At 41.9% G+C, this 25,702-nt stretch overlaps 1 protein-coding gene and 1 long non-coding RNA gene across 2 annotated transcripts in view; one reads left to right on the forward strand and one right to left on the reverse strand.

Annotated features, from left to right (window-relative positions):
• LOC141057904 (uncharacterized) overlaps positions 1 to 5,117 on the reverse strand; it is a 28,923-nt gene extending 23,806 nt beyond the window's left edge. Inside the window, exon 1 of the long non-coding RNA XR_012222044.1 lies at positions 4,884 to 5,117. This is a non-coding gene — a long non-coding RNA (uncharacterized lncRNA). The remainder of the gene's footprint in view (positions 1 to 4,883) is intronic.
• Positions 1 to 25,702, forward strand: part of TTC7A (tetratricopeptide repeat domain 7A) — a 421,036-nt gene that overhangs the window by 312,630 nt on the left and 82,704 nt on the right. The window contains exon 18 of the mRNA XM_073554004.1: positions 14,721 to 14,855. Within this exon, the coding sequence (XP_073410105.1) occupies positions 14,721 to 14,855 (135 nt within the window). The remainder of the gene's footprint in view (positions 1 to 14,720; positions 14,856 to 25,702) is intronic.

Consider the following 25,702-nt stretch of genomic DNA (forward strand, 5'->3'; position numbering starts at 1 on the left):
CCCTCTCCATGTGACCAGACCTCAGGCACATTATATGGTACATAACCACACCCACAGGTGAGGTATGGATCACATGGTCATGACCTCACTACAGGTCCTAATCCACACACAGCCACACACATACAGGCTTTACATTGGGTGTTCAGTCACATGCCCCTGGGTGGGTTTGTAGGTGACTGGTCACACCCATCTCACCAAGTAACCTGAAAGCTTTCCCTAATATACTGTAACAAACCCTCAGCAGTAGATCTGCTGATCAACACATGTTCAAGCTTCCATCACAGGGCACCCACCCCTGTGATACATATCGACCATTTATAATCCTGCCGCTCACCATTTTCCCATCACAACAAAGGGAATGCCTGCATGCATGTCCTGGGCAGTCCATACAGCCCACCCCCTAGCTGTCACAGGGGTCACTGCATCACAATAGATAGATAATGGATAGATAGATAAAATTATGGCAGTACCAGGGGGTACTGGTGCAGAGCATCCCAGGCATAAACCAATCCTCCAGTATACTGTACATATAAAGATGAAGGCAGCACTCCCAAAATAGAAAATTTGCAAAATGTAGTAGCCCATAGTCACAGTCCATTTGAGGACCTTTCTCAAGCACAGTTAAAGTGCATATGCCAAAATATTTAAAGGTGCATCAATCAATACATCAATTAAATTCCATTATCAATAATTCACAAAGAATACAATAGATTAATTATATATAGAGTAGTGTTAAAATTTGTGAGTCCTCAGAGGTTGATAGCTTTTAATGGCCAAATGAAAAGATGGTAACAAATTGCAAACTTTTGAGACTACTCAGGTCAGATCTATTCCTGATGAAGAGACCTGAGTAGTCTCGAAAGTTTGCAATTTGTCACTGGTTTTGTGACGCAGCAGCGATATCGATAGCGATATCGCTATGTGTGATACTTACCTCCAACCAGCTCCCCTGCTGTCCATCGCTGATCGCGCGAGAATGTCCGGCTCCATTTCTCGTCGGGCGCTTCCTGCTGGGCTTCCTGCTGGCGCTGACGAGCGACACGTGGTGGCGGGCGGGAGGACGTCAGGATCGCTGTGTGTGAAAGGTGAGTATCGTGCGCTGCGTCGCTGCTGCATCGCTGTGAGGTCTGCCTGTGTGACAGCTCACTAGCGATCATTTAGCGATGCACCAGCGATCCTGACCGGATCGGATTGCTGGTCGGATCGCTGGTGCATCGCTAAATGTAAAGGAGCCTTTATCCATTAAAAGGTAACAACCACTGAGGACCCCCAAATGTTAATATTTTTCAATCTACTGGCTAACACGGTACAAAGATATATATCTTTCCTGTATACGGAGTACTGTACATATTCCATGTTTACATTCATATAGACATAAATCCATATTGGACAAAATACATCATTTGCATATCAAAACGCACGAGCAAACAGCTTAATTGGTCAACAAATCCTCATGTGTCAGTGATTATATTCATAAAAAGACTCACCCACTACACAATTAAAAATATCAAAATAAACGCTGAGATCAGCGTTCAGGAGCTGCAAACTGTGCATGATCAAAGTGAACCAGCACTAGAGGGGAAAAGGAAGGAGGCTGGCATGTCTGCCATATTGGAAACAAGCAATGTATAAGTACAAGAGAAAACAGGAGAAGACTGAATAATGTCTGCTCATGCATGTCGGCCATATTCAAGACCAGCAGCCATCTTTGCGTGTCCCAGTCCTTTAAGCATGTCCAACGCCCCCGCCATCAACATCCGGATTTTGCATATGCGTCATCTGTACTTGAAGTACACATTGCCATCTTTGAATTGCCAAATATGGTATCTGTATTAATAAAATTTAAAGACAAATTTGGAAATGGGACACATTGAGGAATAAAAAGCAAGGCAATATATTCAGCATATGGCCGGGATCACACATGCGAGGAATACGGCCGAGTCTCGCACGTTAATACCCTGCATCCGCATAGCAATACATGGAGGCACACACTCCACTCGGCTGTATTCCTCGCATGTGTGATCCCGGCCTATAAGAGATAATCTCAAAGCAGACTAGGTCATAAAGTGAAGGGACAAGAACCCCATTTCTGGAGACCCACTCACGCTATGGGTAAAAGTGGAGGTAAGAAAATAAATTAAATCCAGCTCACCATGGATGGCATCCTGGGGGTGTTCAGAGCTCGGAGAGATTTCTGCAAAGCAGAAATCGAATGATTGAATCGTGAATGCTTTATTCACATTAAAGGGGGTATCTGGGACTTTACAAAAAAAAAAACAAAAACTGTATCTAAGCAGTAACAGGCAGGTAATTGCAACTTACCTGCCTGTTGTGCCCCGGTGCCTTTCTTCCCTGGCACAGAGCGGTCACATACGCTCTTGCAGAAGAACGGCGCCGTGCACAACAGGCAGCTAAGTTGCAATACCTGCCTGTTAATGCTTAGATACATTTTTGGTAAAGTTCCGGATATCCCCCTTAAGAAGTCCTGGATACCCCCATTAAAGAGGACACCATAAAGACCAAGGAGATCTCCAAACAACTCAGGAGCAAAATTGTTTAGAAGTACAAGTCAGGTTTGGATTATAAAAAATATCCAAATCTCTGAGGATCCCCAGAGCACCATTAAATTCATTATCATCAAATGTGAAGAACATGGTACCACAACAAACCTGTCAAGAGAGGGATGCCAACCAAAACACTCAGCCCGAGCAAGGAGGGCACTAATCAGAGAGGCAGCACAGATGCCACAGGTATCTCTGAAGAAGCTGCTAAGTTCCCAAGCAGAGACTGGAGTGTCTGTCCATACAACCACAATAAACCATATACTCCATAGAGGTGGACTTAATGGAAGAGTGGCCAGAAAAAAAAACTTTACTTAAACACAAAAAAGGCTTGTTTTGCGTTTGCCAAAAGACATGTGGGAGACTCCCCAAATGTATGGAGGAAGGTGCTGTGGCCAGATGAGACCAAAATTTTACACAGCTCATCACCCCAAGAACACCTTCCCCACAGTGAAACATGGTGGTGGCAGCATCATGCTGTGGAGATGTTTTTCAGCAGCAGGGACAGGGAAAATGGTCTGTAGCGAGGGGAAGATAGATGGTGCAAAATATAGAGATATTCTTGAGAGAAACCTGTTTCAGTCTGTCTTTGATTTAAGACTGGGACGGTGGTTCACCTTCCAACAAAACAATTACCCAAAAACATACTGCTAAAGCCACACTCGTGGTTTAAGGGGAAATGTGTAATTATTTTGGAGTGGCCTAGTCAAAGCCCAGACCTTAATCCAATTGAATATCTGTGGTCAGACTTGAAGATTGCTGTTTACCAGAGGAAACCATCTAACCTGAAGGAGCTGATGCAGTTTTGCCTTGAGGAATGGGCAATGTGGAAAGCTTGTAGAGACATATCCAAAGCAACTTGCAGCTGTACAGTAATTGCTGCAAAAGGAGACTCTACAAAGTTGTGACTTTAGGGGGATGGGTGTGAATAGTTATGCACACTGAAGTTTTCAGTTATTTTGCAAGCCACTGTAGTAAAGCTCACAGGTCCATCTAAGGGCACAGGTATGTCTTTAGTCCAAACTGTGAGCGGTGTGCTCTTGAAGATGGGCTCATGAGAACAACCCTTTAATGATGGCACTACTAATATCATACTCTTTGTGTTTTTCTACTGTGATCATAATAACTCTGACAGATCTCATTAATTTCTCTAAGAAAAATCACATTTAACAAATCGGAAAATTGTAAAACTTTTATTTCATCATTAATCCTAGCAAAATGACAAATCCCAATATTCTGTGCTACATGGAGTACCAGTAGCCTAAAATGGTAAAAAGTGCATTCCCGTGATTAATGTGTTATCTTTAGTCATTACCCATCGTGACAATCTCTGATAATGGCATTTTATAGCGCGCGGCTCGTATGATGTCAGCTTACCAAATGCTCCCAGAGTGAGCGAGTCTCCATAATTTGTCTAAGTGAATTGTTCAGGACTTCAGGAATAACCTTGACTTGGATATTTTATCCTTTATAGGGCAAAGATAATGTATCCCGTAATTAAAATCTTACACGAAAGATGTTCAAAGAAGCTTGTATGTATGTAATGCCTCTGCATGTGCAACCTGTTGGATCAGCATTTTCTTAGAAGTTTTTGGAGTATTCTTCACACATGTTAAACATCTTTTAACACCATATTGGGTCAAACCTCAGGACTATCTCAGCCAACACATGACTTATTCAATATTAATAGTATAGTTTTGGATCAGGCTGAGATTTTGCCTAGAATCTGACCAAAAGCAGCCTAAACAGTGTGATGGGCCATCGGTGGATAATTGATTGCTTCAAAAATGGGCAAAAAGATTAAAAAAATTATGGCCTGAAGTGTTGGGATAAATTGATAATTTCCTTCCTGCCACCTCCGTCTATGAGGAATATTTATTTATTTTACTTTTATGTTAATGATGAGCAGATCAGAAAGTCAACCCAACATCAAAATATCAGATCAAAATGAGTTCAAAATCTCCAAGGGCTATTCCCATCTCCAAGATCCTCTCCCAATATGTAGTTGATGTAATAATAATATTATATTAGCAAATACCTGCAGTTAGAAATGTAGTAGCTCAGAGTCTGTAGAACAATATTGGCACAACATTTTTAATGAAACACAATTGTAAAAATGATATGCAGCCCAAAATACTTATATTTCAATAAAAATATATATATTGTAAGCTTTTTTTTGAGACTTCTGGTTTGAAACACAAAGGGACAGATTCATTGTTTACTTTTTTCTTTTTTTTTAAAGAAGCACTCCCATAAAATGTTTATGCCCTAACCCTGTGTTAATGTTTATGTAATGTAGTGTAAGTGCGGTAATATACTCACTGGTCACTGTGTTCCCCCGTTTCCAGCACTGCTCCAGTCCTCTTTTTACTGACATGAATGCAAATTCAGCTTTCCGGATCACAGGGGTGATGAGTCTCAGTGGTAGTAAACACAGAGATAAAAGATCTAACTATGAAAAAGCTGCACAAGCCTGGTTCCTGTACAGACTATAGTATCCAGTAACACAGGCCATAGCAGCTTCACTGAGACCTGGATAAACCTCTGAAGGTAAAAACTATAGAAGACAACATGGACCTGGCTTCCTAAAAGGTCATCGAGTGTATCACATACCTCCTAAGGAATTGAGGGAGAATGCAGAGTAAGAAAGAAACCCCAGCAGTACACTTATCTGACTGGTCTAAATACTCAGAAGTAGGGCTAAACCTCCAAGCAGAATCCACTAAAGACTGTCACCAGCAGAGAAGACCAGTGAGGGGTAGGTTTAAATAGTAGCACCTGCAGTATGATAGGACAGGCTAGATAACAAATGAAAAACACCTGCAGTCCAGAAAGAATGGACAAAAGCAAAAGGTATTCAGCACCCGGACAGAACCTGATGTGGCTCAGCGGACAAAGATGCCTACAGAAGAGTACAGGACCACCTGATCAAATCCAGAGGCATGACGCGGAGTTTGGTGTATTCCAGGAGAACGTTATCTATCTGAATGCATTTTGCCACCTGTTTGGTGGAGGAGGGATAATGCTATTTGTTTTTTTTTTTCTATTCAGGGCTCATCCTGGGCCCCTTAGTTCCAGTGAAGGGAAATCTTAAAGCTTCAGCTCAATACACTATGGACAATTGTAGCTTCCAACTTTCTGAAAACAGTTTGAGGAAGGTAATTTTGTGTTCTCAGTGATTGTGCCCAGTGGACAAAGCAAAGACATGGTTAGGGGAGAACATGAACGGCCTCACAGAACCCAGACCTCAACCTTTGGGATGATTGAGAACGAAGATTGTGAGTCCGGCCTCTGCTTCAACATCAGGGTCTGACCTCATATATGCTCTTTTGGATGAATGGGCAAAAATTCCGGCAGACACCTCCAAAATCTTGTAGAAGGCCTTTATAGAAGAACGGGAGCTGTTATAGCTACAGAGGGGAAAATCGGTATTAATGCGTTTGGATCTAGAACAGGATGTCATGAAAGGTGTAATGTTTAGGTGTTCGAGTACTCCTGTCCATATAGTGTAGTTTCAGATTGTCGTTACTCACGCAGCAATAAAACCATCTGTTTATTTGAATGCACATATGAGACAATCGCGCGACATTTGCATATACATACATTGTATTTCCATGGTATTTTTTTTTATTTGTTTCCCTTTTAAGAAAACTCCAGCATAACTAATATATGCAAAGGTCAGGCGTTTGCCATGAATTAAATGGTATCAGTGTTTATCAGATTAACAGCTGCTAACCCAGCTGTTCACTAATATCCTGGCTCAGTAGGTATGTTAAAGCATTGGCTTCCAGACCTCTCCACATGTTTTGTGCTGAAAAATCTCTCATCAGAGCATTGAATCTTGTTAGAGGGACAAAAAAAACCCGTAAAACTACTAATGTATAGAAAAATAACAAAAAAGAATAGCGTGTGTCCGCTTCTTACTGAAAAATACCACCATGAACTCAACTACAGCATCTACGTCAAACTGGGCTGACCATGTTGAAGACGCGGGAGCACATATTTCGGCCCTATTCACTGGCGTTAGAGGAATTATAGGCTGGAGATCATTCTCACGTTGAGGCAGCCATATGGTATGTGCTACAGACAGCGGCCAAGCAAGATGATACCCAAAGGCTTCTATAGGCACAGCAAACAACAATGTATATACGGTAAATGTAAAAAAAAAAGGCTTAAACTTGCAGAAATGGTTCTATACATGCATTCAGGAGATGAAATGAGTGAGAAACATTTCTTAGGCTTATTACATAGTTGCCAATAGTCCTGAATTTTGGCACCACTGTCCCAATCGTTCAAATGAATTCTTGCCAAAAATTTTTAGGGTCAAAAAAAGCGAGGATATGCGAACTCCAAAGTCAGAAGTATTCAGTTTTGGACCTTTTTCAGAGCGAGACTTAAATATCCCTACAATGCCAACAGTAATCTTAGTAAGTATGCTATTTAGGAACCTGTTTTCATAGGTGAGCATTCACTTAAGATATAGGGGGGAATTACCCAACAATCATTATTTTTATTTGTTCATTTGATTCCCAATAAGTAAAATTAAGCAGCTTTCCAAATAGTCTTCTTTAAGTCTTTCCTACTGTTTGCTGATGTAGAGTCTGTGCATCTCCTATTACATAGCAGGCTGTGCTGCTACTTCCGACATAAATCCTTCAGCACGTTCCTCCAGGAGGCTGTCGGCTTATCTGCTCTCCCGGTTTGCAGTATGGGTGGGGGAATCCCAAACAGATCACCATCAGTATCTGTCAGGTCAACGGAGAGGAGTTGTAGAAAGGGTATATAAGGGGTATATTTAAGGGCTGTAGGAGGGTTAAATACAAACACAGATGGCTACCATATATGACTTGAGTAAGATTTCTGGCATAAGGAACACCAGGGCTCGTCATGAATTAGATGTGTTGTGGCGTCACGCCCCCACAGCACCCCTGTCCCACCCCTGCTTGACAATACCAAAACATATGTCATCAATACCATTTTTTTTACATAAATGTCACTATATAAGGTCTTGTTTTATTGCAAAATGAGTTGTTATTTTGATAAGTGCCTTTTTACCACACATGTATAAAAGCGTTATAGTTGTAATAACTTTTTTAACGTCGCAATGGAGGAAAAAAAGATCGCAATTAAGTTTTATGCTATTTACCGATCACCATAAATGTCCTGTTCACAGTATTAAAGAGAAAAGAAAACACCTTGCACGGATAAATGAAGTAACAGTTTTAAGGCCGGGATCACACATGCGAGAAACACGACCGAGTCTTGCATGTTAATACTCGACACTGCCGCCGGCACTCGGGAGCGAAGCGTGCGGCCACATGGCAATACATGCAGCTGAACCCTCCTCTCCAGAGTGGCGGCGGCAGTGCCGGGTATTAACATGCAAGACTCGGCTGTGTTTCTCACATGTGTGATCCCGGCCTAAAGTGGTGAGTAGCGCTATACAACTGAAAGGGTTGTGTGGCGTCAGGACGCAAAAAGCACAATTAACTCTCCAGTGGCTGCAGCCGAGCCCTCTGGATCTTGGATGTTGAGATTCCGGATTGAAAACGGTGAAATAATTAGAAAAAACAGGTGTCCCTTGGGCTGCATCAAAGCGTTGCCAATGAGCGTAGGTTGAAAAGTTCATCTGTGTTAAAACTTCTTTATTAAAGGGACGCGTTTCAGAGCCGGTCCAGCTCCTTCCTCAGGCTCATACCTTTGTTGCAGCCCAAGGAATATATGTTTTTTCTGTTCACTGTATTGTACGGGTTGTTACTATTACATGGATACCAAATATGTTCGGTATATTCTGATTTGTGACACTTATTTTCAAAAAGTGCATCAGAAATGTCATTATTCAGATTGTTTTTCTGAATTTTTTTTAGTTATTTTGTAGTAAATGTTGCTATATTGCAGGTTTATAAAGGTTCTGGTATATAGATATATATGGTATATGGTATTTAGTGTCTCCCTCTCACACACCACCTCCTCACCTCGCCCCCTGTCTGTTGGTGTTCCTCAAGACTCTGTCCTAGGACCCCTACTATTCTCCATCTACACCTTCGGCTTGGGACAGCTCATAGAATCACACGGTTTGCAGTATCACCTCTATGCCGATGACACGCAGATCTACCTATCTGGACCCAACCTCGCCTCCTTACTGACTGAAATCCCACAATGTCTGTCTGCTATGTCAGCCTTCTCTGCTTGCTTTCTCAAACTGAACATGGACAAAACAGAATTCATAATCTTTCCCCCATCTCACTCTACCCCTCCACCAGACCTATCCATCAATGGCTGCTTTCTTTCCCCAGTCGTAAACGCTCAGTGCCTTGGGGTGATCCTCGACTCTGCGCTCTCTTTCAAACCACATATCCAAGCCCTCGCCTCCTCCTGCTGCTTCAAACTCAAAAATATTTCCCGGATCCGCTCATTCCTCAATCACGAAACCACAAAAACACTGGTGCATGCTGTTATCATCTCCCACCTCGACTACTGCAACCTCCTACTCTCTGGCCTCCCCTCTAGCACTCTGGCTCCGCTCCAGTTCATCCTACACTCTGCTGCCCGACTAATCCACCTGTCTCCCCGCTATTCCCCAGCCTCCCCCCCTATGCCAGGCCCTTCTTCACTGGCTTCCATCTGCCCAGAGGCTCCAATTCAAACCCTAACCATGACATACAAAGCCATCCACAACCTGTCTCCTCCATACATCTGTGACATGGTCTCTAGGTACCTACCTGCACGCAACCTTCGATCATGTCAAGATCTCCTTCTCTACTCCCCCCTTATCTCTTCTTCCCACAACCGCATACAAGACTTCTCCCGTGCTTCCTCCATACTCTGGAACTCTCTGCCGCAACACTTCAGACTCTCACCATCAACGGAAACCTTCAAGAAGAACCTGAAGACCCACCTGTTCCGACAAGCCTACAGCCTGCAACGATCCTCAGTCTACTGAACCACAGCACGACCTGCTCTACCCTCTCCTACTGTATCCTCACCCATCCCTGTAGACTTGTGAGCCCTCGCGGGCAGGGTCCCCTCTCCTTATGTACTTGTGTGTCCCTTGTATTACACATGTTTATTATACTTGTCTATATTTCCCCTTTTCACATGTAAAGCGCCATGGAATAAATGGCGCTATACAAATGCATAATAATAGTAATAATAATATAGAGATGAATCGCTATGTACCAGTACGATATGGCTATAAAAAAAAAGAATACCATTTAGCTCTTTAGGCAGAACATATATCTCCTATTCTTAGCAGTGCAGCCCGTGGCTCACAGTTATGGTAAGTTCATACTAGGCGTTTTTTCAGTGTTTTTTTCTCCCGGAAGCAAAACCTGATCTATTGGCAGGAAAGAAGCTGCAGGGAAAAGCATGTTTTCCTTGATTTTCTTTGCGTTTTTGTGCGATTTTGGCATGCTAGATTTGCCTCTTGTGCGTGCTTTAGTGTTTAGTGTTGGAAAAAAAAAGTCCTACTCTATAGAATCAAGTTTTGCCACAAAAAACGCAGCAGAACCTGATACCTGCGTTTTTGGCTCGTTTTTTCAGCATTTTTTCACCACCCATTCAAGTCAATGGGTGAAAACACTGAAAGAAGTGTCCCGCTACATTGTCCAAAAAACCATGCAAAACACAAAATCATAATGACAAAAATACCAAGCTGTGTGCACGAGATTCCTGAAATCTCATAGACTCTACTAAAAGAAAAGCTGCAAAATGCCTAGTGTGAACTTACCGTAGCTGTAAAGTTCCTGCCTACCTGCCACAGATGATAAGTAGGAAAGCATCTACTGGTCAGAGAGGGACACAGGTGAATCTTTTCCCCAAGTTCCTGAGAAGGAGATTCTGAACGATCAAAGTGGTGTCCGTAAAACCTTCTTTGTGATTGGGCTGAACCAGCTGCGCATGCGGTATGTCCACCCCTGATTGACGATCAGAGTGGTGTCCGTAAAACCTTCTTTGTGATTGGGCTGAACCAGCTGCGCATGCGGTATGTCCACCCCTGATTGATTTTCTACCAGAGCCGTACTCATCCTCTTCACCTCTATAGTGAGCATGACCTGGTAACTCCATGATTATCAATGCTTTTTTTAAATGGTGCCTGTAGGGTCAACCAAGGGAGCCTTGCTGACGAAGTATCAGTGACTAAGAAGAACTTGTGCATATGGAGGCGGTGTGTATGGAAAAACAGGACTTTTGCTTAGATTTATTTTTATTCTAATTATTGCTTGCGTGAATACCCAGGACGGCTAATTAACACATAACTACCGATACTCATTAACACATGAACATGTAAATAGATGGATTAACATATGAATACCTATATTAACATGTTATATATGTGTGTTAATAACCAAAGCTGTAGGGAATATCATGTGCGAAAAAAGCAAAATAGACTCTCAGCCAATAATGAATAATGATATTATTGAAGCTTGTTTTCCAGGTAGCAAGTAGTTTATTTTGAGTAAAGTTGATCTATCTTACTTTATTTTTTTTTAAATTTTTACCAGAGTCTGTGGAAAAACTTGTTCCGGTCTTTTAGCCCTCATCAGCACAGGATATAGAGCTGTGTGATATACTTTACCGTGGGCCTCTCACGGAGTCGACCAGTCTCATAATTTGGACTGCACTGTACTTTTCTTTAAGGGAAATATTCCTGGTTTGGCAAGACTCTTAAAAGAGTAATTATTGACTTGTAAGAGTGACACCTCTAATGGGTGGCGCTAGAAACGCCGCTCTCTTCAGAGAATATTTGCAAATCATAGGTTCAACACCCCCTGGAATCCTGATTTTCCATACTTTTCTGCTTGATCTGACATGAGATGTAGAGGGGCACTACGATGCTGCACACTGGGCAAGACTTTTGTGAAGGCAGTGGTCAAGCTCAAGTACATATGGCACATATGTAGCAATAATTAGAACCATGCATAATGGCTGCAAGGCCTCAACATCCGTACCAGAACACCATAGCGTGTTATCATGCCTGGTATCAGATCATGCAGAAAAGTTAAGAGAAATTGGAAAAAATTAGGATTCCAGGTGTTTTTTTAAACTATGCAGTCATGGCCAAAAGTTTTGAGACTAACACAAATTTTGGTTTTGCAAATTCTGCTGCTTCAGTGTTGTTAAATCTGTTAGGCTAGTTTCACATTAGCGTTTTTTTTGCGCAGCGCATCGGGCGCATAAACGCAAAGAAAAACGCAAAACAAACGCGCGTTTTTTTAACGTCATGCGCACGCTGATGCGTCAAAAAAAACGCAGCGTTGCTTGCGTTTTACATGCGTTTGCTTTTTTTATGCACATGCATTTTTAGGTGTGACATTTTTTCCATTGTCTAGAGAACATTCTAGACTTGTTTAACTCAAAAACGCATGCGTTCCCATAGACTTCAATGTGTTTTTTTTGCGCATTCCGTGCGCATGCGTTTTTTTGCCGAGACAGGGCGCACCAAAAAATGCAACATGTTGCGTCTGGCGCGTCTGGCGCGAAAGACAAAAAAACGCATGCGCACGAAAACGCAAGTTTGCGCAAGACCATGCGCACGTCATGTTAAACATAGGTGCGCAGTGTGCATGCGCACGGGTGCGCACGATGCGCTGCGCACAAAAGCGCTAATGTGAAACCAGCCTTAGCTAGATATTTCTACAGTTACAGTTAGATATTTCTACAGTTACAGTTAGTGTCAGCATTTAATAGGTTTTTACTCTTTTATTGACAAATATGTAAGTAAGTAGAGGTGCTGTCCACAACCCACTCGAAGATATGGGTGGTAATATATTGCATTGAACTTTTTTACACGTGATTTTATCTGTTTAGTACTTTGCATGCACTTAGTTGGGAACAGATAGAGCTGATAGTTGGGACTAGCCCAGAATGGAAGGGGCTATGTGGAGAGACAGAAGATGACTTCCTGATAGTGCGTCAGTTAGAGCCCAGTGTTCAGAAGAAACAGACCTAAGGTCTGACAATTGACAGACTGACATGTTATAGTGTGTTGTGTGTGAAGAGGGAGGACCACATGACATCAGATAATACGTCCTAAGGACCAAGGAAACGTAACAGAGAGATTTAACAGACTGGAACCCAGGCCATAGAGGCCACCTTAACAGAACTTAATCCAGGGTAAGTAGAAGGCACACTACAAGGGGATTGAACAAGAGGGAATTGTATGAGCAGGTTTTTAGTGAATAGCTATCTACATTGAAAGGGGACTCAATTGTATGTTTTGAAAGGAAGCAAAGGTCCCCATATTGGGACTTAAACTCTCCAATGGAGAACAGTGGACTTTCAAGGATCTAATGATGAGTCTTACTGACACACTTCGATCAGTGGGGACCTCATTAGTCAGTTGAAAACTAAGAGTAGGTGGGAGCAGCCGTATCGTTACACCTCGACCCGGACCTTTCAGGGAAAGACAAAGTCCCCCATAACCAGTTGCTAGATTGTCATGAGATGCAAAAGTTTGAAGCGTAAGAGAAAAAAAGTGTATTAAATGTAACTGAGAAGTGCCCATGTCTGCTTAATGCAAGAGAAACCTTTGTGAAGAAATGCACCTATTATCTGATGTACATAGTTATTATCAAGTTCACGTTCAGTAAAAACAAGTTTAATGTTGGACTTTGGTCTCCCTCAATTTGTTCTTTAACATCTGATCCTGGCCTGCCCGATATAGTGGCACCATACAGTCTGCAGAGGCGTATCACCCATGGAACAAGACCTATACACAGCCCGGACCCTCATTTTCATGTAGCTTGCCGTGGCGTGAAACAAAAGTACCTTGCCTGAGCTACCGCCCCGTGCTACATTACCAAAATACATCAAGTTTATGTAAAGACTCGATATTGACTACGTTGACTTTTAATTTCAAGACTTTTGCCTTTTGCCCTGGCAGCTGGGTATCAACTTCTGGGCCAAATCCAACCATCCCATACTTGCCTAACCAGAACTTGGAGATTATCACAATTTCTTTGTTTTTGTTTTTCCAATCACTTTTTTTACGATTGACCTGGGTTCTCAAAGGGATTAAGACCTGGGGAGTTTCCTGGCCATGAACGAAAAATTTCAATGTTTTTTCACCGAGCCACTTATTTTTGCCTTGTGACATTCCTCCTGATGTCCCAAACAGTCTAACGGGGCTTCGTCAAAGAAAATAACTTTGCCCCAGTCCTCCACAGTCCCTGTATTTCCTATAAAGTGATGTTCTCTGAAAAAGCTCCCTTCAGACTGAAAGAATATTGTCCGGAGAAGAAAAGTTGAGCTCTACCATGAGTCCTGTGTCATGTCATCAACATCGTGATACCGTTCATATGTGGGCTTCCCTTTCATCCAAGGGAGTTGGCGCACTCACTATTTTGCCTAAGAACACAGTCATGCATAAAGAATGGGATTTAAACATCTTCCAAGATCAACTTCTCCCAACGATTCAGAAGCAATGTGGTGACAATGCTTTTTTCTGCATCATGGAGTCCATGTCATAAGACAAACGTGATACCTAAGTTGCTCGATGAACAAATTAGTGACATTTTTGGTCCATGGCCAGGAAATTCCCCAGATCTCATTGAGACCCCGTTGTGATCAATCCTTAAAAAGCTGGAAGACAAACATTACACAGAAATTGTGATCATCTCCAAGCGCTGCTAGGCAAGAATTTTGTGGTCATCAGTCAGGATTTAGCTCATAAACTGATATCCAGCTGCCAAGGTGAAGGGCAGAAATTCTCGAAAATAAAGGTCAACACTCTAATATGTATTGAGTCTTTGCATAAATTCAATGTATTTGCCAATAAAAGTTTAAAAACTTATCAAAGACTTATAATTATACTTCATCAACCATAGAAACATCCATCTAAATATCTAAAAACACTGAAGCAGCATGCTCAGTCTCAAAACTTTTGGCCACGGCTATAATATGCAGATGTCATACATTGTCTCAATGACAACTCTCTTTTCTGGTGTATAAGGGAAGTCTTAAGTGGAGGACCTCCCTGTACGACAGCCACATGCGCTATACTGCATATAGGTGGGATTGTCCTAATGAGTCCACACCATATAACTAACATCTGCTCAATTTCTCATCCAATGAAATGCATAAGTTAACAGAAACTATACCTGTATAGTTAAGGTACAGCATATTTATATATATTTATATGTTCTTGTCTTCACTTAGGATCCCAGCGTGCATCTTCCATCGCTGCATCTCGCATGGAGCAAGCCATGTCGGAAATAACCGTGCACAGCGGCACGCAGAAGCAGGGACCCATGCAGCAGTGGGTTACCCTGGAGCAGATATGGCTGCAGGCAGGTAAGGGCTGCCACATTCGGGGACTGATATCACCTCTACCATATTTTTTGTCAGTGATTTATGAAAATGTCAATTTTTTTTCAGTGTTTAACCACTAGGCGTAAATGTTATCATCCACCAAACTACAAAGCAACAGAGCTCTCCTAATGGACAGGAGCAGCCATGAATTATTCATCACACTCACATGACGGAAACAAAAGAGAGCGCATATATAATTCATTATTTGTGTATACAGTTTACCGCAGCCCCTGCCAAAAAACACAACTACTTCATACTACTCCTAATTCAGTCGGAAGTAAACTGCATAATTATTTTTTTCCTTTTCTGTTCTCTTCTGTTTGTTTTGTGCGGATTGCGAGACGTATGAAGGTTTGTGTGTCAGCTGCACGTAGTACAGGCCTTCCTGTCTTTATCTGCGGAGGCTCTTTTATGGGATTTTATAAAGGGTTTCCCATTGAGCACCTTCTGCGATATTGCACGTCTCCAGCACTTGCAGATTTATTTGCAGAGCTCCTATTGTTCTTGTTATCGTAGTTCGACACGAACGCGCGTCGTGGGCGCCATCTCGCCCAGTGCGAAATATATTATTCACCCCAGCGCTCCTGTCTGTTTTAATGATTACTTGGGGAAAAAAAAATATTAAAATTCTTTATTGTACCATTCCTCTGCTATTACTCCTGGAAATGTGTGAATAAATTGACAATTGGGTGTTACCCATTTTTATTTTGAAGTAGGTGTGCCTCTTAATATCGCCACACTGTCAGCACTAATAGGACAGTGCCAGGCATGCGCTGCTTTAGAAAGGTAACGGTAATTCCCAGTTGTCAATTTATTAATATTTTTCCTAAAGAAGTAATATAGGACTGGCACAATGCAGGAAGCGGATCTCTAAGGTTAAGTTCCCATGATTAATTTTGTAATCAGAGTTGTATTTAAACATGACATACCAAAAAGAGACCATAACTGCAGCATTAAAATCGGCTGTTTTCTTGTTAAATCCTGCTGTCAGTCTCTGGCATTTAAGAAGCGCTGTTTGGATCGCGTGTCATTCCACGCTTCCATCTGCGCCCCGTGATGTGTTTGCGGGGTTTGCCATGACAGCCGGGAGTCTGCTGATGACCCCCTCCGTGCCTGTCATTACAATCCTCCTGTGAACGCTGTGATTGTGATTTCCGCTATATATATAGCACAAGCGATTGGACGATCGCAGCTTCAAGTCCCCTAAGGGGACAATTGAATACAGTAAAAAGTTTTAAAAGAAAAGTTTTTATAAAATAATCCCACAAAAGTTCAAAGTTATCCCCACTTTGCTCTATTGAAAATAAAACAGTAAAAAAATACACATATTTGATATCCCTGCGTTCAGAAATGGCCAATCTATAAAAATATGAAATAAACTAATCCGATCGGTTAACAGAATAACGAAAGTATTTTTTCAAAACTCCAGAATAACCGTTTTTTTGGCTCCCACAACATTGCACTAAAGTGCAATAAGAGGCGATAAAAACATGGTATCGACCTCAAAATGGTATCTATAAAAACGTCAGCCTGTACACACAGCACTGTATCCCGAAAAATGAAAACGCTACTGGTCTGGGAAAATGGCGACAACAGCAAATATTTTTTTTCATGCAAATTTCCGAATTTTTTTTCACCACTTAAAAACCCAACTATAAATGTTTGTTATCTACGTCCACGTATTGACCTGGAGAATCATATTGCCAAGTGAGGTTTCCCATCTAGTGAACATGGTAAATAAAAACTCCAAAAAGCAACTTTTTTTTTTTTTGCAATTTCACCACATTTGGAATTCTTTTTTCCCATTTTCCAGTATACTGTATGGTAAAATGAATGGTGAAATTCAAAAGTACAATTCTTCACACACAAAAAACAGGCCCTCATATGGCTTTATTGATTGAAAAATAAAAAATTATGGTCTTGGAAGAAGGGGAGGAAAAAACAAAAGAAAGGGAGGTTGAAGGGGTTAAACTTACTGCTGGGCAATATCTCTACACTACATGCAGGCAATCTTTTTGTAGAAATTCCTATATATCTGCCATTTACATGCTGTTGATAATGATAAAATGGTTATGACATTCACCTGCACAGCATGGGGCCACCTGGTGTTCAAAGTATAAATGAGTGTGCACGTCAACCTAAGAAGCCGAGTGCTGGTGGACACAGGTGCTTTGTCACAGCCATGTCTCAGCACAGTGATCCTCTGATCATTGCAGAGCACCTTTCTTCTCTGATGGCGTTACTCACTGTCCTGGCTTCAGCGCCGATCTGTGCGTCTTCCCTCTTTGGTGGCTGAATCCCTGTGCTCCCTCAAGATTGTAGTTACCATAGTAATCCAGCCCACACTTCTGATGTCACATTCCAAGGTCTTTTAAGGCCCGCTCAGGCAACAGCACACCGCCTGAGTATTCAAGCACTGCGGCATCCAGGCTGATTACCTTGCTTGAACTGCCATAAAACAAATCTAACATTGCATCTCTGGACTCTGCTACAATTCTCTTAACGTGTATCACCAGCACAAGTCTACCTCTAAACAAAGATTCCTGTCTGCCAGTCTGGCTCTGCTGTTCCTGGGTACGGGCAACACACTTTGCTCTGCTACAACAAGGTGCCTGTCATTCAATCTGTCTCTGCTTTTTCTTGGTTGTATTTGCACACTAGGCTCTGCTACAACAAAGTGCCTAACTATCAATTGGCTTTCCTGTGTTTGGGTTTCTATATACCCAGCTATACTACATCAAGGTACCACTCCGGATACATCTTTCTTCAGTTCCAGGTCCCGTCCAGTTATCCTGTTCTGCTTTGTCCCTGCACCCACGGCTCTCGTCTGAGCCGTCCATCCGACCCAATGAGTAGCAAAATCCCCCCCCCCTTTCCGGTGAGCAGTAGCAGCCAAATTTGTCAAATCGTACATATCCACATATTATATACCTTCACTAATCTGGATCCTAAACAGTCATGTTACTTGAAGCCTGTGTCTCCAAATGCAAATTCTCCAACATAGCCTCTAACTATCATAGGTCTGTAATAGTATTGGTCTCCTAAATATCGGCCAAAGGGACCACTTAAATCTCTTAGGCTCCAGAGCCCGGGTGCGACTGCGACCCCTGCACATATTACAGTTACGCCCCTGATCCACAATAAATTTCTGTGAATGTGCCATGGGCGATGGAAGTAATCTGCACTGCTGATTAAACACAAACCGCGATGAGATGAAGAAATGCTGGTTTAATGTCAACGCGTTTTGGAGTCACTCAAACTCCCTCTTCAGGACAAACCACCCTTATGTTTTCTCTTTAAAACATGGATAAAGCCCCCTTCACACATAGCGAGATCGCTAGCGATATCGCTAAAGCGTCACCGATTTTGTGACGCAACAGCGATATCGGTAGCGATCTCGCTACATGTGACACTTACCTCCGACTCGGCTCCCCGCTGGATATCGCTGATGGCGCGAGAACGGGATGGTCCATTTCTCGTTGTCGGCTTCCTGCTGGCTACGAAAAGCGAGCCTTGGACGTGGGTGGAAGACCTCACCCTCGCTGCGTGTGACAGGTAAGTATTGACCGCCGACCGCTGCTGCATCGCTAGTGAGATCTGCCTGTTTGGCAGCTCACTAGCGACCATTTAGTGATGCACCAGCGATCCTGACCGGGTCGTATCGTTGTCGGGATCGCTGGTGCATCGCTAAATGTAACGGGACCCTAAGACCCTAATTCGCTTTGCATTGTTTATCCAGGGGGTGGGGTAAGTAGTTGGGTCTGTATTGTTAGCTGCCAGAGGGGGAAGGAAACTGATTCTGTACAGCTTCCCTCCCCTTGCATCACATCAGAAGCAGCAAGAGTGGACACAAGAAAGCATAAAAAAAATATATTTTTTTATGCTTGAAAATACTTTTTATACTTGATATTACTTTGAAACCAGTGGACTTTTATCATGTAAGCAATTCATGAGATTTACCCTTTCAAAAGAATTCAATGGTCTCCATTAATCCACAAGCTAGATATGCTGAGATTTATTTTTTCCAGAAAACTGTCAATCTGCTCCGCTCCTCACTGCATATGTAATTTTGCCCCCATATAGGAGTGGATGTTTGAAGTGGCGGGTTTACTATGAATAGCACACGGTACAACCAGGCAAAGGTGGGACGAACATCCCCTCCAGCCATATATATTCCATACCAAATCCATGGTAATATAACCACCCTCCACTCTCTTAGGAAGTCTTTCCACAATATTTCGGAGGAGTCTGTGCGAGTTTTTGACCATCCAGAAGAGCATTTAAGAGGTCAGACACTGATGTTGGAGTAGAGGGCTGGGCTCACAATTTATCCCATCGGTGTCAGATGTGTTGAGGTCATGACTTTGGGCAGCCATCAGTCCCGTAGAAGTGAATGGAGCGACGGTCATACATCCACACTGCCATTCTATTCACATTGAGATTTCGGGACCCCATTTTTCGATATCAGTCAAACCCTTGGTGTAGTGGGACAACCACTTTCATTTTATCCTTTAGCGGAAAAAGGGACTGAACCATAGAAAAATAGGCCCAGTCCGTTAACCTTCCTCTGCCAAATTTTGCACTAGACACTACTCATCCCGGTGGGTATCATCCTCCAAAGCCAGATCCCTCCAGCAGACTGCCACGGATTTGCCATACTCTAGTTCTGAACCTTATTGATCTCAGATCTGTAATAGTTCAACTTTACGATCTTTACGGGAGTCACAAGGCCGCTAATGTGTGGGGTTCCTGGCACAAAGTCGTTCCCATTTCCTCGCTGTGAGCGTTTGATGCCTGCAGTAGGATTATTATGTTGCATTTACAGAAAATTCTCACTGTTTACCCATCCTACAGACTGTGATATTAAAATGCACATTTTTTATCAAGCAATATGGTCTGTCAAAGGCGTCCTCTCCGATGAATTCCGAATACCTGCATTAGCGCTGCCTGCAGCATCATTTCACATGCTGACAGAATGTTGATTTCCATCCTGTCCTAGTTAAGCTCCAGTCTCATTTTCTGCAGCACAGTACATGACAACTTATGTGAAAATAAAGATTTTTTTTTCCCGTGACATCTATAATTGTTGCACATTAATGAGATTAAGATCGTTTGCCACCACAATGGAGCCCAATGACACACGGTAACATACGATATTCTGTCATTAGCTGCATATAAACTTGCAGGGGGGGCACGAAGCAGCACAATTACCGTACTTCTCCTCTATGACGTTCTCGGGATTTTTCTGCTACATTTTTATTTGACGTTTAACCTTCTGATTTCGGGAATCCAATTAAAGATTTTGCGCAATATGTAAAGTTACGGTAAAATTTCACCCTTGGAGCCACTTGAAAAGGTTTTCCACATTTGACAGCTCCTTTTCTCAAAAGTGGCCCCCTGTAATTAAAGGGAAGCAGTCAACAGAAAATTACCGATTGCTTAAATGAGGGGTGGGCAGTTAATTTTCCCGAGAGGCCACGTGAGAGACCGTGACTGTTGTGGAGGCCGAACCAATAGGCTAAAATTAATTCTGCTCAATAATAATATTAACATTTTAGTTATAACTATTATGTTACATTAAAGATATCATGTAATATTGAGCAGAATTAATTGTGCTGATACTCCGAATATATACCATATGAACCCATAAAGAGCCCCCCTGTATACAGTCCATGTATATTAACCTGTATACAGTATGAGACCCCACATAGCCCTTCTATATACAGTTTGAGCCCCACACTGTCCCCTGTATACAGTATGCTCACCCACATGGCCCGTCTGTATACAGTGTGAGCCCCCCACATGACACCTATATAAAGAGTGAGCCCCCACATAGTCCCTATATACAATATGAATCCCCACACAGTCCCTCTTTTTTATACTGTATGAGCCCCCACAGGCCCCCTGTATATAGTATGAGCCCCACACACAGCCCCTTATATACAGTACGAGCCCACACACAGTCCCCCTGTATACAGTATGAGGCCCCACATATCACCTATTTACAGTATGAGCCCTCACAGTCTCCCGATTTACAGTATGAGCCCCACATAGCTTCTTAGATACAGTATATGTCCTCACATAGCCTCCTATATACAGTATAAGCCCCACATAGCTCCCTATATACAGTATGAGTTTCCACATAGTTTCCTATATACAATATGAGCCCACACACAGTCCCCCTGTATACAGTATGAGGCCTCACATATCACCTATTTACAGTATGAGCCCTCAGTCTTCCGATTTACAGTATGAGCCCCACATAGCTTCTTAGATACAGTATATGCCCTCACATAGCCTCCTATATACAGTATAAGCCCCACATAGCTCCCTATATACAGTATGAGTTTCCACATAGTTTCCTATATACAATATGAGCCCACACACAGTCCCCATGTATACAGTGCGAACCTTCACATAGTCCCCCAATGTACAATATGAGATCCCGCATAGCTTTCTATATACGGTATATGCCCTCACATGGTTTCCTATATACGATATGAGCACCTACATAGCATCCTATATACAGTATGAGCCCACACATATACAGCATTAGCCCTCACATAGCCTCCTATATACAGGCACACATCCTATTATATATATATAATAAAAAAAATAAACAACGCATACTCGTCACTCCCTTTTTGTGAAAGAAGGAGCCAGCGACTCTGTCCTCCACCAATGTTTTCACTATCTGCATCCTGTGGGTTTTCTAATCATAGCTTCCCTTAAAGGGTGGAACCAGACGCAAGTGTTCAGTTCCCCTGGAGAGCATCCACCGGGCAAATGAAGCATTACACAATATTATATACATTAAAATCAGTGAGCTGTTTGTGTAATACATGGGCATAATGGGTCATCCAGAACAAGTGGTGCTGGAAAGCCAGTCACAACTCTGGCTAATAGATGTAAGTGGCGAATGTATGATTACTCAATAGGTTATTTGTAAATGTGTTATGTAAAAAAAAAATGACCAGTTTTAAGATTCGTTTTTATCCACCAAGCTTCAATCAAAGATTCAATCATATTTACCCAAAAAAAGAGCATAGCATGCAGCATTTATTTTTAAATGATGAACATTCGGAACCCAGCCAACCACCATTAAAGGGAATCTGCCCAGGGTTTTTGCCAACCTAATCTGAGAGCATATAACACATGATCCAGATTAACAAAATCCGGAAAAAAAAAGGAGTGATTGAATTTGTATTGAAAAAATACAATATTTTATTTCAGAAATTCCAAAAACACATAAAAAATGATTAAAAAAAGGTGCCTCATGGCAGCAAGAGACGCAGCGGTGACAATGTGATTCAAATAAAAGTCATTCCTTTGTAGCAGTATGCTCAGGATAAAAAATATACATGATAGAATTATGTTATAGAAAGAGACCTTAAATGTAAGGCAACTAAAAATGATAACAGCATGTACTGTATATATTGACCCATTTGGCTCAGTGCCTTTTGATTGAAATATAAGGATCCACATGATCATTTGTAACATTAAAAAAACTGAAGTGTTAATAGTTTATTTTTATCAAATCACAAGATGTAAAGTGAAGGAACAAAAAATTTAAATCTAAAATCAATATTGGTGTGATCACCCATTGCTTTCAAAATAGCGTAATTTCTTTTAGGTATACTTGCACAAGTCAGGGATTTTGTAGGATTATAATCAGGTGTTTAAGTAACTAATTATACCTAGCAGGTGGTAATGATCATTTTCATATTTAGGTTGAAACACAGCCATTAACTGAACAGAAACAGCTGTGTAGGAGACTTAAAACTGGACGAGAAACAGCCAAATTCTGCTACAAAGGTGAGGCTGTGGAAGAGTTTTAGGTTACATGCACAATTGCAAGACAGAACAAAACAAGAAACAAGGTAGTTATACTGCATCATCAAAGTCTCTCCCAAGCAAAGATTTCAAATCAGTCTGGGGTTTCAAGATGTGCTGTTAAAGCGTTTTTGAAACAGCACGAAAAAATCTTCAACGTTGAGGTCCAAAGACGCAGTGGTTGAACAAGGAAGCTTACTGTAGCACTAAAAGACATATCATGCTTCCCTTCAAATGAGAAAATGATCAGCAGTGCCATCAACCCAGAACTGGCAGCAACTATACAAGAAAACATACGAACCAGGGTGCAGAAAAATGGCAGCAGGTGCTCTGGACTGATGAGTCAAATTGTACAATATTTGGATGTAACAAAAGGCAGTTTGTTCACCAAAGGGCTGCAGAGTGATTTAATAATAAGTGTCTGCAGGCAGCAGTGAAGCATGGTGGAGGCTCCTTACACGTTTGTGGCTGTATTTCAGCAAATTAAGTCAGGTATTTGATCAAGATGAATGGTGTCCTCTAACCTGAGAAATGTAGACAGATAATTATGCATTATGCAATACTATGAAAATGCTGTCTGATTGGCCCCAAATGTATTCTGCTGCAGGACAGTTACCCCAAACATTCAGCCAGTGTAATTAAGAAATATCTTCAGCTAAAAGAAACCAGCAAATACAGAAAGTGTTGATGATATGAACTCAACAGCACCATGATTTCATTGAGTCTTTCTGGGATCCGAGTGGTCAAAGATCGCAAAAGATCGCCCAGAGCGGCACTGGGAACAGATGAAGACGGCAGCTGTTGTGTTTAACACTAGGGACAGGGAACTTAGATTAGTTACATCACTCAAGCACTGCAATGAAAAAAAAAAACACTGAAGTGGCGCTTTAATAACCTCACTGATATCAGCCAAGTTTACAGTTTAAACTTAATTTCTTCTCATACTCGCCCGTCATGACCATGCACTAGTGACGTCATCTCTCCGAGGATAAGAGGGCGCCATTTACTGTGCATATTAAAAAAGTCCATTGTAGAAAACTCTGCTGTCAAGAACTCGTTATGCGAAGGATTTCATAGAGGAGCTGAATTATATAATCTCTGCTTTTATTCAGATTGGTGGTATAATTGGTGTGCAGTGACCATGGTGAGCGATCCATTGTAGGTGGACTTACAGTATAATCGTGTGCTATGCAAGGCATCCAGAGGTGCAGAACCCAGTGGGTTAACCTTCTGTTCTGTACATCATCCCAGTTCTCTGTTGTGGGTCTTGTCATGTGCTGAAATCTTTTGATACTGTTACATTTTGATCCATGTTGTGTACTGCTTGATTGAAACCCTACAATTGAATTCTGTAGCTCCGCTGACAGTCACACAGCAGCGCCATGCCAATTATTTTCCTTCCCGTACACTGGAAAATAATGGGCTACAGCGGGGCTAAAGGTATGGATAAAAACAGTGCAGCGGTAGGTTTTCTTTCTATCGTCATCGTGGATAGCAGCATATGCTTCTTATATAGTGAATAACATGGATCATGTCCTTCCACCCTGACTTTTAAAGAGCACCTGTCAGCATGTTTTTACATATAGAAGTAGTAGTGGCGGTATAGGGGCTTTTCCCTACAGTAAAAACTGTGCTTTTTTTTTAGCAATTGGATGTGCCGATCATGAGAAATCTATGCAAATTAGGCTACAAATGCACTTGGAGGCCTCTGCATCAAGTGCATCGATACTCCCCCTGTGCACTTCCGGCATATGGCTTCTATTCTAGATTTCTCATGACCAGCAGATCGGATCTTTAAAAAAATGAAAGTATACTTTTTATTGGGGAACAAGCGCCTACATGCTGATGTGGAGAAAATTAAAATTAACTGTTTCTTTAGGAGATTCTCATGTTTTGGACCTTGAAACAAAATCTGCACCTGCGGCTCAACTGTAAGCCGTATATGAATGACACACCCGTACTGTCTGGTATACGAGGAAGTTCAGAAGAGAAGTTGGACTTTGGATGGGGAAGTTCAGTAGACACAGACTTTAAAGAATTCCTGGAAAACCCCTTTAACTTGTCTAACACTAGGCAATGTGATAACATGATAAAATAAGGATATGTCACCTTTCAGATACTCCTCATTCCAGTGCCTGCTGGTCCTGGAGCCAGTCACTGGCCCTAGCAGTTGCATGCCATATATGCCGGTATCCTTACCGACGCCAGAATCTGGAAGCGCTGAGTGTTGGAGCATCCACCTGCAAATGAGATCCACTGTAGATAAACATAATGTTACATATCTGGGGTCTTATAATTTGTATTTGCTCTAGGGACAGTCACTTATAGAGAAGGATTTGGGTGTGTTAGCACACCATAGACTAAATGACAGTGTGCCGTGTCAATCAAGCTGCACCGAAAGACAGCAGAATATTGTTGTGGACTCATGGTACATTATACATTTGTGTAAGCGTCTTTACTAATGAACAGAGATTAAATTTAATTACATTTTGTACTCTTAAGGAAAAATGTTTAGGGGGTGGCATAATAAATTTTTATTTTTGGCACTCATTAAGGTTTTATTCACACATCAGTATTTTTTATCAGCTTTTTATCAGTATTTGTGTGCCAAAATCAGGAGTGTCTCCAAAACAAGAGAACAGATAGCAGTCTTTCAATTATAGTTTTTCTTTTTAAGTTTCTTTCCTGGTTTTGGCATACACACCAAATGATTAAAATATGCGATGTGTGAATGAGGCCTGAGTTGGGAATAAAAAGGTTAATTTTTCAGAGGCAACAAGCCATGATGTAAGTAAGCAGCGTCGGACTGGAACACCTTGGGCCCACCAGAGAAAATCATTCTTGGGGCCCACTATGTAGCTGCATAGAGTTAAATACCAGACCACCAATTATGCGGTAAAACACGCTAATATCCGGGTATAATATAAGGTTGTACATGTCTTAATTATGTAGCAGGAGTTGGGGTAGCCCCCTCATAGACTATAAAGCAGCCCCCT

This window comes from Dendrobates tinctorius, unplaced genomic scaffold, assembly GCF_039654945.1.
Source record: "Dendrobates tinctorius isolate UK_male_01 unplaced genomic scaffold, ASM3965494v1 ptg000205l, whole genome shotgun sequence".
NCBI lineage: Eukaryota > Metazoa > Chordata > Amphibia > Anura > Dendrobatidae > Dendrobates > Dendrobates tinctorius.